This window comes from Hesperophylax consimilis, chromosome 9 (assembly GCF_061612785.1).
Source record: "Hesperophylax consimilis isolate HC1 chromosome 9, BYU_Hcon_1.0, whole genome shotgun sequence".
Lineage (NCBI taxonomy): Eukaryota > Metazoa > Arthropoda > Insecta > Trichoptera > Limnephilidae > Hesperophylax > Hesperophylax consimilis.
The window spans coordinates 39,273,210-39,293,113 of record NC_142844.1 but is presented as its reverse complement, the minus strand read 5'-3'; the positions used below and the strand labels follow the sequence as shown (position 1 = coordinate 39,293,113).

Here is a 19,904-nt window from a genome sequence, read left to right as displayed (position 1 = left end):
ATATTTGTTTGCAAAGCTTCGTCGCCCATGTGACGAAACGACAAATTTAGAATCCACACACCCGGAAATGTTTTCAACATCTTCATAATTTAATATTCATTTGTCGTCTAACGTGTGGAATTCCGATCGTTAAATAATAAGTCTAAGCGTTTCATTATAACTGAAATCCTTTACAGAAGCTGAATTGCGCCGCTAAAAGTGTGAAGTGAACGACGTAGATGTGCAATTACTTTTACGTTCAGCGTTATTATCGATCCGAGTATAAATAAAGCAAATTAACGAGAGAGCTAATAAACGTTAAGCGCAGACAATCTTGCATGCACGAGCGAAATTATTTTCCGATAAATTAAACGATAATATTGACTCGGCGCAGAAAGTAAATTTCGAGAGCAAAAGTTAATTAATCGAATCTTCCTAAGCTTTGTCAGGAAACCAACAAAGCACAGCCTGATCGAGTTTCGTTTAATCCCCAGTCTCATCAAAAAGCTTTGACGACTTCATTGTGTATTGACAGTGAAAATAAATACGCCATCAAGAGTTGGCAAAGATCGACCGTGAAGTAATTTTAATACCACCGCAATAAATTCAATTCAGGAAATACGAGGTGACAAACGAATATATTCCAAGATTTCTACCATGCCAAAACATACGATTGATATTCAGAATTTTGACACGATTTATTGGACGAAGTTACTTAGTATTCAAAGCTGGAAGTAAGTTGGTTCAGAAATTGATTATAAGCCAACGAGTGGAGCTTTCGGTATAAAAAAGGCACGATTTGAATCACGTCTCTCGCCGGATTGGAAACAAGTCGTGAGGAACAAATGGATATAATGGTATTGTACAAAAGGGTAACGCTTCCGTGGTGAAGTAGCAGAAGCTGGGTCCACCGGGACGTGATCACACACCTTCTTATTCTATGTCTTCTATAGTACGCAGTAAGGTACCTCTTCCTACCCCTGCGCCTTTCTGCGGCCGCCACAAAAACTACTATTGCATGACTCAGCTCATTGAGAACCTTTTAAAATAAACGTTGCCTCTAACATAACACGAGAAAAGCATATTATTTGTCAGGGATAATAACACAAAATGATGGGTACTTAGGGAAGCGATTCTATTTCAAGCCGGAGTGCACGGAAACCTCAAGCGCCCGTTCAGGCACCTGGGAATACGTTATGGTAACGACTCTGAAGTGGGATATTTGCATATAACCATGTATTAACTTCAGAGCTAAAAGAACAATGCACGAAACGCATAAAATTACCTTTGCTTCGTAGTCCTATAGGACTGTTGGCATAATATAATACAGGAAGACCCAACGCACCCCTCTGTTCCCAAAAAGAATAGAACATAAACACTATAGATGTTCCGCGACATAGGTGGTCAGATTTAATCTAACGCTTGTTTATCATGATTCTGCATTAGCATTCAGGACACGCAAGCGACCAACCACTCTAAACAAGGCTATATCTATCCGATATTCGTCAGTGTCAGTCATCTCGTCAAATTCATCGTCACTCTGAAATGTATTCTAAAAATATAAATGTCGTTTCCGTAGACGCGAAAAAACCGAAACATCAAAACGATTAACCATTTTTAAGTCGAATGGATTACAAGAAGATTAATTACTTGTAGATCAAATCACAAATCCCAGTAATTAATAAGCTAAAACTCCACCACATATCATCAATATTACTGCATCCGATATTAGCCAATTACTATTCCACGTGAATTAACTGCCTACCAACGCATGTACGGGAAAAGTCTCACGTTCACACTTCAAATTAATAAACACATTAAGTTTCAAAATTAATAAACACATTATGATTCACTATTGAAATACAATCTGTGTACGATGAAGTTATTATTTTGTATTTATATTTATACTTTTTTTTCGGGTACATTGCTGACCGCTGGCTTTACTTAATGAGATACATCAAAATGAATTACTACGGAATTGTATGTACTATCATTTAGAGAATTTCTTTCGGAATGTTTATATATATACAGAAAGTAGAAAAAAGTCGATCAACGCCGGGTACACGTCAGATAGTATCAAATAAATGGGTAAATTGGCAGTAATATGAATTTATTTCATTCTTGATGGCGGTGTTTTGCGCTTTCTAATTTGCTTTTTGATCAATATTGATTAAAACAAAATATAGAAATGTCCCCCAAAAGTAGGTGGTTCGGTGTGTGCAGTTTACGGGCTTAATAATTACCTGATGCCTAAAAACGTTGACAGGTTTATAATAACAGTCAGTGAAATATAATATTTAACTAAAATATGAGTTCGTTAAATCATAGCAAATATATATATTTTTTACAATTATGTAAGTATTTTATTACCTTTCTAAACCATCAAAGACAGAGTTGATAGCCGCTTTAATATGAATTATGTTTGAGCAAAAAAGCAGTAAAGTAGAACGTAGGTTATCTATTTTTTTATTTTAATTTCTATAATTTATTTACGTAAAATAAGGAATATACTTCATATAAAATCCAAATGTAAGAAAGCAAACCAAGGCATTCAACTCGAGCCGCTAGGAGCGCTACCTTCGCTCGCATGCTGCCATCAGAATGTATGGGAAATGTCAGAAATTGGTCCAAAAAACGAAACACTCGAACTCGACGTTACATATTCAAAATAATTCAACTAACAATGGTGGTTAGGGAAACGTATTTATCAACCATATTCCCATTCAAGACCTAACATTAATTATTACTTATTGATTTACGAGTATCAGAAGAGCAGACGTAGGAAGGTAAGAACTAAAAGATTAATGATCTGGTCGCAACCTCACGATGGTCCTCACCTCGACGGAGAAGAGGCTGATAGTGATTATAATCATCGAGAAATGACAAGTCAAAAAAGCTAACCTTCAATTGGTTTTATTTACGACCGGACGCGTAATGTGATGGAAAGCGCGTAACACGCGATGGAGGGCTATCCACTATCCACTCGGCCGCAACGCACGTGCTTCTCAAATTGTAAACAAGGCGCCTAGACCTACACGGAGTCTTTTCAAAGTAAACTCAACTGGTTGACAGCCACTGAAAAAGGGGGTAAAGCGTAACGATATTCACAAAAAATACTATTGAAAATAGTAGCGGGAAATTCAGGTATTCTATTTTTTTTTAATATTTATTTCAAAATTCAAATAACACTAAATAATCAGATTCGCTGAGCTGGACCAGCGATACACTGGGGTAAGTATCTCCTACAGTTTATTTATTGTTTACAGGTGAACACATTATACAAAAATAGGCATTCTATAAATATACGTTGCTTTGAAGTATTTATTCGTAGTTTTCTCATAATTTATCCCGAAAATTTAATCTAATTAAATAATAATAGTCTCATGAATAAACTTAAATATTTCGGGATATGACGAAAGTATAAAAAGAAGAAGACGAAGAAAGTTGGATCATATTCTCATGTAAATCCTCATATTTTTAAGCGGGGTGCATCTACACTGGGTGTTAAGGGGCATACTTGGACATACTTTATACAGTGATTCCTGATATTATTTGGACACAAAAAATTCCATTTTAGTCTCCTTTTGGTTATTTTTTTGATTTTCTACATAAAACATTAAAAAATCAGTAGGTAAATAGGACAGTTAGAGTTAGAGTCATGGTAAGGGCTTGGGCGGTTACTCAGCTGAATGACCAGTGGAAAAAATATTTTTTGTTTTTTTTTGAAGAAATAATATTGAAAAAAAAATCATAAAGTCATCGGAAACCAAAATTAATTAACATTTTTACTCCAAAAAATGTCAGGAAATCACAAATTGAGTCAAGTACCTACGTCTATCACCCCGTATAAAACAGTATTTGAAAATTAAAGCAAAAAAATAAAACACATTGTAGAATACGTATTGTAGAATTAGGGAAGATGATATTTTGTTAATTATAAAGTTTTGTGATAAAAAGTGATTTACGCTGAATAAAGTAGATTAAAAAAAACAACGTTTATTATTTAGTTGGTGACATTTTTATTGGTTGATTTTATCCTTGATGTCTTTAAAAGGTGGCGTTTCTGTCGCCGCCGCCAAAAAGCAGCCTAAGTATTTGTCTGAATTCCGACGTTAATAATAATTTGTAATCTTGCCACGCGAGTCGCATTCCCTCACGTGATTTCCTTAGCGGGTCCCAAACAAGGAATGCGCTCTATCGGGCCCTCACGCGAGTATATTATTATTTGTTAGGGGAACCAAGGACCGACAGCTTTCGCCTGCTTCCTAAAGGGATACCGCTGATAGCACCGTTGCTTTGCGACCTCTCCCTCTTTCTCATTAACAACGCACTTGACAGAAAGAGAGTTTGCAGTGGAGCTCTCAGCGACAGGACCATATATTATCTCCAGGTTCTTTGAAGTGTGTCAATCACTCGAGCGCGGGGCGGGACGATCCACCATCAACTAACTCGGCACAATGAAAGGGTTAAGACGTGTGAGTAATGAGAATGAGATATGTGATTTCTTGAGTTCTGAGGTTATGAGTTGTGGTAAGAATGCCGATTAACAACAACATGGGTGCAGTAGACACCTCTATCTGTACATATTGTTCAATTACCACTCCCACATCGGTGTACAACGATCCTGATTCTTAAGGAGAGTCAAGAAGAGATGGGAGGTCCCATATTCAAGACAATAAGCACTATTATTAAGTATTGAGCCTCTCGCGATATGAATTTTAGCTAAATTATTCTGCAAATTATTTCTTCCACAATTGTGAATTGTAACAGCCGACATTCACACCAAATGAGTGTTAAAATTAAATTAAATTTGTAAAAAACATTAAAGCCAAACGAATGCGAATTGGTATTTATAATTAATAATTAACATAAATCCTTGAGAAGGAACTTCGCAAGTTGTTATTTTACCTACTTATAACGCCCGAACGCCAAAAGCAGAGTTACAAAGAAATATGTTTTTCATGGTAGCTACACAGGTGCTGGTCATTTTTGCAGAACAGTTTTTGCCTGACTTTTGAAAACAAGTCTTGAGGGGCGATTGTTAGAACTTTTCTAAAATGAATGCGAAATGGATAAGAGAAAAATGAAAACTATTTTTTTAAAGAAACATTTAAACATAAATCTGATTCTATGAAGCAGAAAAAACTAAATTCAGATTATAATGTATTCTCTGAGATTTAACTAAAACTGAGAAAAAACTGTACAACCGTGAACTCTGGCGTCATGAAATTCTGTGCTTAGCAATTATCACCCCGTAATGTCATTTTCACTATGAGCTCTGGAGCTTAACAATCACTTAACAACAAAGCAAATTCGCATAGAAAAAAAAATCCTTGATAACTCTGTCTGTCTGTCTGTGGCCAACCCTGTTTTACACTCGGGATACCTCAAAGGTGAATTAAAATATTTTTCGTAGGCAGTGTTGTGGACCAAAACTTAAGGAGGTTTTGCTTGGACCCGATTGCAGATTTGTCTCGAAAGTTGGTCCGAACACTGTTCGATGGACAATGGGATGGACACCACGACATTACATACGGGCGATGAATCGTCAGTTATAATATTACAAAGGGGGGCGTTTAGAGGCCGCTTACAATTCACACGCTCGAACCAGTGTCCATGGGAGATAGTTTGATGTACCGAATGTCAATTTACTCAACTAGCAAACTAACTTCATAATAGACCGCCACAATAACATCACGTATACAGAATGTATCAGGACGTACCCGAGTTTTTAAAAAGATGACAAAACACAACGAAGAAAAGGAACAAACAAAAAACAAACAAAGCTAACTGCAACTAAACTAAACCCAACTCAACTAAACTAATCTAACTAACTTACCCTGAATAAGAAAACACATATACATGCTTTAACTTAATTTCATTTTCTATTTAATTTTTAATTTTTTTTTTAATCTCTTTTTATTTATTTTACTTTATGTAAATATTATTTGTACTTATATCCTCTATGGGATGTGTGGGATTACACTAACCTCCCCACATCCTGGAATAAAGAATTTATTATTATTATTATTATTATTATAGTGGATTAAACAAAGTAATAGAAGGTATTCTTTCATTTAATTAAACAAAAAAACTTGAACTATTTTTTCATGTTTTGTTTTGTCACTGTCATAACTTACACAGGACGTATCAGGACGTACTCGGGAGAATTTAAACAGATAACAAGACAGAAAACTGAAGAGAAGGGAAAAACAAACAACAAACCTAACCCAACCATACCAAACCAAACCAAACTAATGTAACATAACCTATATTTTTATGTTTTTTTTTGTCACTGATCAGATTTTTTGATTACCTTGGCCAGCAATTCCTGAGCTTATTTGGAGAGAAAAATATAAACATTGTCTTCCAACAAAAAACGTAGATTCGGCGTGACAGTGGCGACATTTAAAGAAATAAAGTTTTTATGTCACAGTTTTTATACCAAATGCGCTCATAAATAGTCCGTCGAGTCCGTCCTGATATACACTGTTTAGTTGGTGGATAATTAATACGATTTAAAAACGATCCTAAAGCTTCCGAGGCGGAGATTGATAACGTGAGATAATAATTAAAGTTTTATTGATCGATTAACTCGCTAATGAGATAATTACTGTACAGTTCGTAATTACGTTAAATGGCAGTTTAAGGCGATTATGTTCAATTTATACAATTTACATAAATGCATACTTAAACGATAATAAATAGGGAAACAAACTGTAGAGGAAAAAAATCCAAATATGAAACAAACAATAGTTTGAGTTCACAAGAGTCCCATCTGCTCTCAACCGTCTGGAGCCAGTGAGACTGTGGCATCCCCAATTGGGGAATGTTGTGAGGCAGAAGGTAGTGGGGAGGGGAAATAGATGGGAAGAGGAAGGTGGGGAAGTACCTGGCTATTCAGATCTGGTCACCGAACACGTCCAAAGGAGGACGACCGACTGTTCATGTTTTTTTTTTATTTCCAGAGATGTGCAAAATGGGTACCCAAAACCATTTGAAATGCAAAATGGAAATGGGTCAAAACTTTTCCATTTGAAAATGCAAAATGGTTTTTAGAAAAGCATTTCAAATGCAAAATACCTATTTTCAAAATGCATTGAAAATGCAAAATGGTTTCTCAGGTCAAACAATTAAAATAATTATACAAGTTTTAAACAATTTTGTCATTTAATAATGAACATCAATGTAGAACAAACATATTACATGATAGTAAATCCAAAAACACCACGACTACAGATTATGAAACCACAAAAAAATTTGCGCGGGACTAATGTTGCCAACGTAAAAACATAGAAACTGCTATCTAACATTTAATATTACAGCGTCATGGCCCCATGTTCAGTATTTTTTGTAATGGTATCACTCAATTGCCAGGGCTCCTACCAGGGAGCAACTTGACAAATGGAAATTATCTCTCATAGCGAGGTTGAGGACCGACTGATATTTGGGGCTTATGAAAAAAAAATGAATGGAGATAGTAGGAAGAATGTTGCAAAAAAGCATTTAAATGCAAAATGGAAAATACCCATTTTGCATTTCCATTTGAAATGGATTTATTTGAAATAAAGCACATCTCTGTTTATTTCTAATATTTTATACGCGATGTCTTTCGACCAGGAATTATCTGCAATGTACGCGCATTTCTATTTTTAAATTTAATTTATTAATAGTACACACAGAAAGTTGAAGCACGTCCGTCAGGCGCCGCTGTTTTAATTAATTCAGAGAGATATTAGGCGAAACTTTGTTTGTGGTCCTGCCACTTAATCTCCGCTGGAACTTAGAACCTCTCTTTCTAATGAACGTCGTGTACAGCCCATATTTCAGCAGCATGCCTTTAGCCAGTGATGAAAATTTGTAAAAATCAACCGTAATTTTTTTTACATCTGCCGAATTCAGTTAAAATCGGCATATTTGGAGAAAGACACAACTTTGACGACCTACCGATATTTGTCACCAATCTACCAAATGTTACAACTATCATCCACCGATTTTCTTTTTCGCGGCATGGCATCACTGCCTTTAGCGCCAGCACGGACGTCACGTTTCAGTAAATTCAGTATCAAACTTTCAAAAGAATCCTGAATAACATTTGGCTAATTTAAGCAAGCAAGAAAATCGACAACTTCAAAAGAAGCCGAAGCGCCATGTTTTGCGAAAGGTCATATATGGCAAGTGATATGATCGAAGCCACGACCACCGAATTTGTCTGCTAACGACAGAGGGCTACCAAAACAAATCAAATATAATATTTACGTGGGGTTAGGGGGTACTACTAAATCTTTACCTTTCACTTACCAATATTCCACTGTCCCATTAATTGTTTTAAGTTAAAAGTTGTGAGAAATGTGATTTTTTTGTTGAATCGTTAACAGTCAAAAAAGCTAGTATGTGATTTAAAATCCACTTATTAGTTAATTGCAATTTGACGTAAGAAACACTACTTTGCTAAATATTTTTAAAAAAAACTTATTTTAGAATGAAGGAAGTAATTGCGTTTACTCAAAAACAAGTTTTGGTAATTTCCAGTTTTTGGTCTTTAAGGTCCGTCACGCAGCGACTTGCATGCGCAATTAGTCTGTGCCAAATCGATTGCGAACAAAAATAACAAGTAATTCGTTAGTATATTCGTTTGCGCGGTATTCCGTTTTGCCATAAAATACATGCTTACTTGCGCTTTAGACTAATTGGACTTTATGCAAGTAAGATTGAGCGTGTAGACAGAGCTTTAGTATTATTAATTTTTCCTCCATGTTTGCAGCAGATGCTCAGCGGACTGATGGCGCATGGCGGAGCGGTGAGGGGAAAGATAGCTTCGGAAGAGTAACATTGACCTCCAATATGGCGGTTTAAAATAACATTTACATTCTATTCCCGCCCGAGGAAAGCCAGAGAGCGGAGTCAGAGGGAATAAGGAATGGAACTTGTGGAAGTAACTAACAGAAGACACAAGGCACGACACGATTGTTTAATTGAATCGGGGGGAACAAAGCGATGAGACAAATTAAAATGTCGCGCTCTGGGACAATTTCTCAATTGAAAGCAGAAATCTCAAGTTCACGCCGTCTCACGGCTGTCTGTAGTCTACAAGAGCCGGCCCACGCCTTTTACAGCCACGCAAGGGCGAATTGATGAATGCTAATTGCAGTTATGGACCAGATTTATATGTAGAAATAAACTCTACCAGGAGTTAATTTATAAATTAATTGAGTAAGCCCCTATCATCATTATTTTATTTTTAAAAAAATTAAATTTATTCACCGATCAGTTTCGTTTGCCTCAAGCTTCATCGGGGTGAAAATTAAAACTTTTAGAGGTTTTTAACAGTTTCAAATTCTTACCCTGATGAAGCTCGCCAAGCGAAACCGATTGGTGAATAAAAAATAAATAAATTGTTTTTTTCATTTAATAACAAGTACGTATTTTTGTTTAGTAAAATATAAATTATTAACTAAATAAGCATCGCGCAGTTTCCCTTGAGAAGTAGACTTAGAGGATGGACCGCCAAGCCACTCGGTCGTGCCACTCATACTTTTCATTCAATATTTTTGTTGATGTTACCATTTTAGCACAAATGTGTAAACACCCGGACGAAGTGTAAGGGCATTTAAAAAAAAATTGATTCATTCGAGAATTCCGAAACTTTACCCCAAATAAAGCAAAAAAGGAGAATAATTAATATACGCCTTTCAAGAATGTATGAACGTTTAGTCCCCCTCGAAGCGTTTTTGTTAAGAGGTAATCGATGTAATCTTTACTGATGAAATCAATTTTTTCGTGTGAGTCGTTAACAATGTTCTACGAAAGACAGATAGCAGCAAAGAAAGCAGATCTAACAAAACTACATAGCAATATTACAACAGAGGACTGAGGACTTAACAAGTAAAGTTTGGTGGTAGAGATTCGTAAATAGCTCACCATGGAAGCACTTAACGTATTTAGGTACAACAAAAGTAGCTACTAATAAATAAATAAAAATAATTAAATCATGGCAATCCTATGCACAACGGAACAATTTTTATTGAGCCTTATTGAAAGCGCATAATTGTTATTACTACCTAATACGTAAAAGGAATAAAAGAGTGACGGTAAAACAACCTATAATTGGCACATTGGATTCAATATTATATTATGCTTAAAACATGAGGGTCTTGCCATAGTCGTAAGTCAGACAGCGGGTACCTAACTATAGCGGGGCTAGCGGCTCCCAGTCCCTCGTTGGCAAGTTGAGAGGGAGGACTAGTGGGTATCTAGCCCCTCGAAGACCGAGGAGCTCCACGCCCAGACCGACAGATGGCGGCTGGTGAGGGCGCTTATCACTAAATTCTGGATATTGTAGGAATTGAATGCTTATTATATTTAATAGTACGGTGGGATTAATAATTCAAGCGGGCTAATGAACCTAATTAAGCAAAAAAAGGAACAAAAGCTTGAATCAAATCTTAAATTTTTAAAAAATCGTGATAAATGTCATCAAATCTGTAAAATAATTTCGGTCGCCTGTGCGTGGTTGCCTGTCCAGTGAAATGTGAAATCTGGTTCAATAATATCATAATAAGGTTATTTTAGAAATTTGAATTGCTTGTGTGAAGAATAATTTAGACAAGCGATAAAGTAGGTACTTCCACTACAATATAATATTTTAACAGATAATTATAATGTCTTTTCAAAATTGATATTACAATATCCCGTGATTTTTACGGATCTGCGCGCTAGTATTAAAATAATAACAAAGCTTGGTGTGGCTTTACTATGTTACTATAAGAGGTCAGATAACATGTGGTGATCACGCGTGTGAACTTGCGCTGAACATGGGTTTATAGAGATAGTGTAGGTACAATATTATAACGTCGCTTTGTTTCCGCATTATATTCTCTACCAGTAATACGAGTATTGCAGAGAATTTAATTCAATTAATGCAATAAAGTATTTAAAAAAAAAAATTTAAGCGAAACATATTGTATATTGTAAAAAAATCCCCTAAAATAATACAAACCTACTCGCATCACACGACACAAAAATAATAAGCCACAAAGTAGAATTTAGTGCGCAATATGGTCGTAAGACAACAGTCACCCCCCCTGCCCCTGTTTCTGTCCCTGCAAGGGCTCTGTGTTCCGTGGGGAGGGTGCGCTGTTGGCGATACACTAGGGGAGAGGGTTGACATTGACGCATGGTCCGCAACTATGTCATAGTCAATATCACGTTATTATAAATTATTCGGTGCGTTTATAAAAATAATAAATATTCAATACCAACAGCGAAAATTACGTATTAAGTATTTTGGGTAAAATATATGCTTATCTTCAAAAAATATTATAAAATTCCTGCAATTTTAAACAAGGATTTAGTTTGGTTGTTATCGTATCTTATCTACAGATATGCAGATATTTTTTATTTAAAGTATGAAAAAATCGGTACACGAAGGGCAATACTGAATGGCAAATATTTAAATAAAAATACACAAATATTGGGAATTTCGTAAATGTAAAAGTAGAGTAGTGAATAATTAGTTAAGTAATGAATGATGTTAAAACAAACAATAGGTAATACAAAGAATAAATATCATCTCACTTGTTGTTGTGCCTCCGCCGGTTGAACTTTCGGCGGCCCATAATAGTAATAGCTCAAGTTGTTCTTAATCCAGCCGAACATGATGAAGCGAAGACGGTAAAAGCTCGCGGTGCAATGGGATACTTTGCTCGTCTAGTTAGCGACTAGAGTCTGATTTTTTGTTGTTGTTATAAAAAGCAAGCCGGGGCAGTCACTGCGCGCGAGGGTGGCGGGACTTGGACACGGTTAAGTAGAGAGACGGATGGCGAGTAAAAATTACCGCGGCTGGCGGAAACAATCAAACTGCGAATGCACTTCGCTCAGAGTTCATTCGACCGCACGGCGACTGCGCGAACTTCGCTAACTTGGCCGGCGCGCACCGCCGATAACCTGGGGGCACTGCCCAGCTTTCAACCAACCCGACCAGCCGCACCAACACTCGCTCGCACTCGCTGTTCGTGTTCACACTTCCACACGGCGCACTCTGCACCACGTACCTTGTTCCCTTTGGTAGGTGACACTAGATCCACAATGGCAAACAAGCGACAAGGAAGATCTAGGTAATTAGGTCACTCTCCCGTGGCAACTCATTAGGTAAACCGCGGTGCTGGCGTCTGCAGTTCGAGTGCCGGTGGAAATAGCTTCATGTGCCCGTGACTAATGTCCGTGACGGGAGAAAATACATTCAAGAACACCGCGGCACGTTCTTCCAGAATCCCAAACATTCTACATTTCACTCTTACACACACCTAGACACGGTGCTGAACTAACTGCGTCATTCCACTCTACTAAGCAAAGCCCAATATATTGCGTCGCTCAATCGACACAAAAAATGCTGTCAATAATAATACTTGTATTTAGACTACCTTCTATCAAATCTTAACCTATGAACCGAGCACGAGAGACACTCGTGGACAAGTAAACGCAATTATCAATCTGTTCCAATAATGGACAAAGGCGCTTAGAGAAATATCAATTAATTATAATGAGAAATGTTTCACTAAATAACAAAGTGTTCGAATCATGGAAAGGCGAGATGCTATAGGGACTAGGTACAATGAACGGGCAGATACCGCCCACGGAGAGTGAATCACTGCAACGGTCTGCAATTCCACCTACACCTACGGTCAGAGAGAAACCTGTATCAAACGCCCCCGAAAGCTCGCTCCTAGAGAATTGCACGGCGACTCATCATTCGGTAAAGCCACTACCTCTCTCCTCTCTCTCTTCCCTCCCAAACTCCCAATAAACATTGCGAAATCTCTCCTGGCCAATATGAATCATCCGACAAGGGGGATCTCGCGAATAAATACACCAAAAGAGCGCTGCTAATAATAGACAGCGAACAGTTAAAGTTCAGATGGCTCGTGAGCGATTCATCTTGTTCAATTTACTCGACAGAAAGCTGTTCGGTAAAAGTAGACGTAATAAGAATACATGCATGTCATTATGCACGTTGTACTAGAATGCTAACATTCGATGTACTCGTACTTCTATCTATGTATTTCCAAGTAAAATAGAAGCCATATTTGCACTGCAGTTTAATTCTACGTACATTCCACCGAGAATTCTCTCAAATTATGTCGCAGTTTTAAATAGGTATTATTACGATCCATGTTAAACAGTAATGTGTTTATTTTATGAATATTATTGATAGTCATTTATGTCATTTAATTGTGCAGTTCAATAGCTCGTTAAAAGCACGTAGTAGGTTATATTTACATAAACATAATTAATACATTTAAATAAATCACGATTCTTTTGCTGAAAACAACCACATTATTGCGTTTTAATCGGCAAAACTATTCATAAATAGACATGGCTTATCAGTTCACGTAATATTGTTACAAACACGAAGACGACATAAAACTAGCGAAGTTGCCTTCGTTTATTAACAAGTGCAAACGATGGGTACAGTCAATGATATTTCGAAACAGCCGGTCTTTGTTGTGGAAATCTATAAAGTGCACGAACTGCAGTAAATACACAATGCTTATAGTTCTTTATCGATCACGGATACCAGTCTGAAACGCAATACAGGCGCACCGCTGATAGTTTCGTTGTAACCACTCCCCAATAATTTCTCAAAAACTGTACGTATTTGTAACATAAAAAGAGGTTACAATTTACAAGTTACAAAAGGAGCGCTCAGGTGCAGGACCAAAGCGTTGTAAGAGGTTCAGTCGTCATTGTTGTTCAGCGGTACTTCTTTTAGGTTTGTTTGTAAAGGAACATAAATCAGACTAATTCAGCCATTTAGTCAGAGGATAAAAATATACGTAAATGGATGTACGGGGGGAAGGACTCGCGGCCCTTTATTAATCGTCGTGGCTGAGTTGGACTTTGGCGGGGTTCCAGCGAACAGCGAGAAGCCAACTTTCTCCCGGCCGCAAGGCTCATGTCATATAATTGGATTACCGTGGGATAGAAGATAATGTACGTCGCCCAAGACAGAATGCATGCAGCGTCCAGTTGGCGCTCATTTAAAAGGCATTAGATTTAAAAAAAGTATTCGCTTGCGGAATTATTTATAGCCGAGACGAAATTTCCCACTAAACGGCGCACTTGATTAAGGGGCCGCAAGTTGTTGGGAAACTTTGCGCAGGGTGTTGTTGCGTTACGTGCCATTATTAAATATTTCGAAGTATAACAAAGGGGTGTCTGCCTGAATGCGCGAGGAATGTTCCAAAGTTTTGAAACTTCCGATGTTTACCTTTAGCACGAAGCCATATTTACCAAATTAACAAATTAGGAACCACACACAGTTGAAGACGGGCTATTTAAAAAAAGGAAACTTTCGGAAAGTTGTTATCTTGTTAGGGTGGGTGGAAGAGTAATACCGACACATCGTGTGAAATATGCAATAAAATAAATGATTTATTCATCAACAAAACATCGGATTGCATCAGTTGCCAGTTATAACAGTTATACAAACGCGTTAAATATGATTTAATTATGTTACATCCGAGGGTACTACCGTCCTTATTTTAACTACGCCAACATTTTGTGTCACTAATATACCTAATATGAATGATTATGTTGTGTTGTGTATTGTTTCTATATTTTTATATAATTATTTTTCATTTTCTTATTAAAAACTAAACTACTTACATAATAGATCAACATAGGTACTTGGGTAATATGCTAAAACGATATTACCTTTACTTGCATTGTAATAAAGTGGAAAACTTGTGAATCTATATCAAATAGAGAAAGGAAAAAAACTTTTTTTTATTTGAGCATTTCGTTGTTATTTTTTCTTGGACTTTTTTTCCATTTTCTCTCAATTCATTATCAGTTGGTGGCTATAAAAGTAGTAAAAAACTGCAGAAAATAAATATTATATCGACCAAAAGATTTAAACCGCATATTTTTTACACGAAAAAAATAACAAAGTGAACGGTTTCAATGATGACCTATCGTAGGTCATAATATTCAAGCGGTGAATGTAATTTATTTTACTAACTTTGATAAAAAATAACTATTTATTATTGACATTAAATATCATTTATTATTGCTATTTAATCACACTCTTTAACCTGTCAACAAAAACATTCATTCCGGGATATTATTATTGCGACCAACTATGTATGTATTACCAATTAAAGACGGCTTATAAAAATATTTTCCATAATGCCATTATTATTATTATTTGTATTCATTGTTATTGTTTATGTTGACGATTGCGTAAATGCAATAAAATTGATTTTATTTATTTGTATAAATTATATTACAGAAACAATAATTGAAATAATATAAGTATAATAATAAAAATCAAAGAAGTCAACACAATCTCAACTGTAGCAAGCTCATACTTCACTTCATAATCTATATGAGTGATATAATTAAATGAAACAATATTACTTTGTCTTAAACCACTGTACAACCCACCCTTCACTAATCTCTAGTCACGCCTCCACCCCCACTTCAACACCTAATATATTATGCTCCTCCATAATAATTTTGTTATATTATGTTAGTTTATTATTATATTAGCTGTGGGGAAGGAACGGTCGTTCCTAAACCGGTCGACGTTAGTAAAAATATTGTGGTAACATTGTTTCATAGAGTAAACAAAGATATGCTTTAAAACATAAAGACGAATTATTTGTTTGCGCCCGTACATATGCATTAAGAATAAATAGTTTTATCCGTATAAAAACTTAATTCTTTCAATTGAGGCATACAAATACAATACTGGGTTGAATCACCGATACAATGAACACGTACGTTATGAATGACGTACGTTACGTTTACCAATTATAACGTATAACCACAAAGTTATAGCTACATTCAACTGAAATAATATAATTCATTAAATGAACACGCATGTCAAAACATTTAAATAAAGAAGTTTCACTTCAAAAAAAATACTAGTGTTCAAAAAATGTTTTTAGATAACTTTCCAGTTCAAAAAAATACAAGAAAAACAAAGTTTTGACAATAATGATGAATAATAATCGCGGTACTTCGTGAGATTGATACGAGACCGTTTAATAATCTGATGGCAATAGATACCCATTTACAGTTCAATTTGAAATGGCGTCGTACTTGAATCGAGCATCTAGGAATATTTCATGATTATTATTTATTGGCAAATGAATGTCGTATTGGTTTACTGATATTCGTGTACGCAGCGCCCTCCGGCGGACGACACAGATAATGAATGCCAATAGTGACAGGATATTTCAATATTACGATCTCCATGCCGACACAAAAAGGTGAGAAACTCGGATAGAAACTGAATCAGCATTGCTATTTTTTCAATAAAGCTCAATATAAAAAAAGACAGAAAAATGTTCAAAAATATATTTTACTGTCTATATCCATCATTTTATTGAATTAATAATAACAACCCCTCTAGCCCCTTCAATTTCCTGAAATTGGGAGATATAAGATATGTCAGACATACTAATACAACTGTACTAATATCAAACAGGCGGGTGCCCGTGTATCACAATTCCAAATCTTTTAACATTGTGTATTTGTGTAAATATTAGAGCCAGTGAGACTATTGCATTCGCAATTGGGTTACGCTGTGAGGCTGAAGATAGTGGGCAGATCTGGTCACCAAATACGACTAAAGTCATTTCAAGTAAAGTTACAAATCTGAATGGTGGTTTTTAACCAGGGCGATACTGAGCATCTTCCACTCTAGAATGTGCCGCGAATACATATTATTTTTAAAGAATTAACTACCTAACTAATGTGAAAAAACACAAATTGATTGAGGTAAATTTACTTGCACACGCCGGGATTTGAAACGACGACCTCCAGTTTAGTAGGTGAGAGCATTACTCCTCAACCACGGAGGCCTTCAAATATATTATGTTATATTTGAAAACATCCACTATTATTTTACGATTATGTAAATTTAAATTTCGTCGATAATCAAACGCGCCGCCCTAGATATATGCAAAACTCAGTCGGTGGCGGGAATTTTTTTTTATGAACAATTTGAATTTTATTAGTACACATTTCTTGAACTACTTACGTAATAGAATAATCATTAAAATATATTTTTTGTAAATTATTACATTTGGACAAAAACGCTTTTCACGTGGAACCCTGCTTGAAAGAATGAAGAACAAGCACCAACAGCTCCTTACATTAGTTTGATAAATTATATAAAGCGCCAAAACATAATATAAATATATTATTTCCTTCCATCACAATCCATGTGTTGTGTATGTTTTGGGTCTCGAACGTATTTACGAAATACAAACCAGTTTCCCTTCCGAGAATATCTAAAATAAGCCCTGAATTACGTCGAGACGAGCCTCCCCCGCTCCCCTTTTCTGTTATAAACAATCGAAAGCCCACAAACAATGTTTCTCGTTTCCCGGCTATTATTCCTCTACATTCTCGCCAACAATTCCAAATGCCGGCAAACAGTGCAATTTAATACGGATGTTTTACTTTCTTATAATCCCCGAGGATTTGAAAAGGATTACTATTATTATGACCACGTGATTCGAGAATGCATTTTTATAACCATGTGAATAGGGAGTACGTGGAAGGTTTTACACAAACATGTGATTCGAGGATTAGGAGGATAACAAAATAATGTATTTTTATCGCCACGTGAATAGAAAATTTCAAGGATGTTGTACATATGTACATAACTTTCAAGTTGTGATTCGGGAATTTCAAGAGTGCGCTAGGTATTTAATTGTTAAAGTGTGATTCGGGAATTTCAAGAGTGCACTAGGTATTTAATTGTTAAAGTGTGATTCGGGAATTTCGAGAGTGCGCTAGGTATTTAATTGTTAAAGTGTGATTCGGGAATTTCAAGAGTGCGCTAGGTATTTAATTGTTAAAGTGTGATTCGGGAATTTCGAGAGTGCGCTAGGTATGTAATTGTTAAAGTGTGATTCGGGAATTTCAAGAGCGCGGTAGGTATTTTATGTTTTAAGTGTGATTCGGAGATTTTCACTGCGTGATACGTACTCACTTTTAACGTGTGATTTAAAGTATGTAGAAGGTATTATTAACAAGGATTTCGGGGATTTCAAAGCGTATATTAAGGTGTGAAGAGGGAATTTCAAGTGTATAGTAAATATTTGAAAATGGGGAACTTCGAAGTGGGTACAAATTATTAGAATCGTGTGGAGGGAAAACCGCACCCACTACTTTCTCATAAATTCAAGTGATAGTCTTATCAAATGCACTATCTACAATTCCAAGTAAGAATTAACACAATCCACGCAACACACCAGTTATAGCTGATACTATGTATGTAATTTACAATTCAGTACCGATATCATCTAAGAAAAAATATATAATATCCATAATTTGAAACATTGATGCACGAAGTCAATCTAATTATTTGATTGATTGATAAAAAAATAATGCTACCATATAGGGACCTAAAGGGGGGAAGCGCCAGATTCTAGTCGCAACCGATAGCTGAATGTACACGCGGGTACGGGACAATACGAAAAAAAGTTGATATTCCTTCGGGGGCGACCGCGTGTACAGCGCCGGGCGTACACGGAAGACGGAAGGAATATTATTCGCGCGCCCGGCCACGTGGTTCATTTTCATTCCCGAGCAGGCTGTCGGGGAAACGTCCGCACAAGTCGTATGCATCCCTTCGCTGTCGGTGCAGGCGTTCCACCCCTTTGCGCGAGGTCGCCCGGTCGCGGGTCGGCCCGAGTCAGTTGCCGGTCTCGACTCGCGAGAGGAGCGGAGGAGAGATCGATAGCGGCAGACTCGGCGCGTTGCCATGCCAACCGTCCGGGACCAGAGCGGGCGGGGGGCGGCAGTGTCTCGCCTCGCCGCCAGGTGCCACTGCCGCCCACAAAACTACCATGCACATTGTCATTGGGCGGGATTATCAAATCTGATTTGTAAGATATAGATTAATATCAAACACTATTTACTTGTACTTTTACCTAACATACTCATAAACATTTAGGTAACTGTATAAACGGACATAACTATATTATAAATAACCAAAAGCCAACGCTTATTTTTTCAATTTCCTAAAAACAATACCCAAACCCAAAGCGATCTTTCTGCTCTTTGGTTTACTGCCTCAAGTCGTTAAATCTATTTAAAAACTAATTATGGTGCAGGATTCCATCTCCCTAAACAAAAATAATTGTTATTGCACTCATTAAACTAATTAAATAATCATTAACGCGTTTCATCTTACTCCTTTCGCTGACTCGAGTAACTAAAATCGAGGACCCATTAATCAATTAATAAAACAAATAAGTGTTATAATGTCCTTAATAAATTATACCCCCTTTTGAGGTTCTTCTAATTTTCCTTAATCGAATAAGTTTAACATAATGTTCTAACAACCAAAATAGAAGTAGTACCGTGACCCATATACTCTTAAATGGGATAGTACCTACGTGGGTAGTGTTGATAAACAATGTTAAAAAAGTGAACAATTCCATGAATAATTTTACATAATCATCAAGATCATGTTGAAGTAGTTGAGTCGTTCAATTCGAGGAGAACGGCAATAAAACGCAATAGGGCGCAATTAGTCGAGTCGTAATGGCGTGTACCGCGCGTGTATCGCCAGGGAATGGGAAGATTCCCTGGCTTAAAGGCATTAGGTACTAAGGGAGCAGGCGTAACGCTGATAGCACCGTTGTAAACTCTCCCTCTTTCTCGTGGAATATGAATGGAAAGGAAAGAGAGGTTGCAAATAAAATCCGGAATTATTTTGAAAAGTAGTTTAGTTGGGTTCAATGGTTTATAGGTTCATGGTTATTAAATAATATTTGTTCTGTCTCCAATCTTGTTTTATTTCTTACAATGAATACCTTGAAACTGCTGGGTTACTTAACCCTAATTCACAGTTTAATTTCAATATTCAAATTACTATAAACTAGATATCACCCAATGAA

At 36.5% G+C, this 19,904-nt stretch overlaps 1 protein-coding gene across 2 annotated transcripts in view; it reads right to left on the bottom strand.

The window, feature by feature from the left end:
• LOC149421338 (uncharacterized) overlaps window positions 1–19,904 on the bottom strand; it is an 83,985-nt gene that overhangs the window by 15,924 nt on the left and 48,157 nt on the right. The window contains exon 1 of one of the 2 annotated variants that reach the window (XM_089635959.1): window positions 11,557–11,932. The exons of the other annotated variant lie outside the window; for it this stretch is intronic. Within the exon in view, the coding sequence (XP_089492085.1) occupies window positions 11,557–11,637 (81 nt within the window). The 5' untranslated portion in view covers window positions 11,638–11,932. Of the gene's footprint in view, window positions 1–11,556; window positions 11,933–19,904 lie in introns of those variants that run through there. 2 annotated transcript variants of the gene reach the window in all.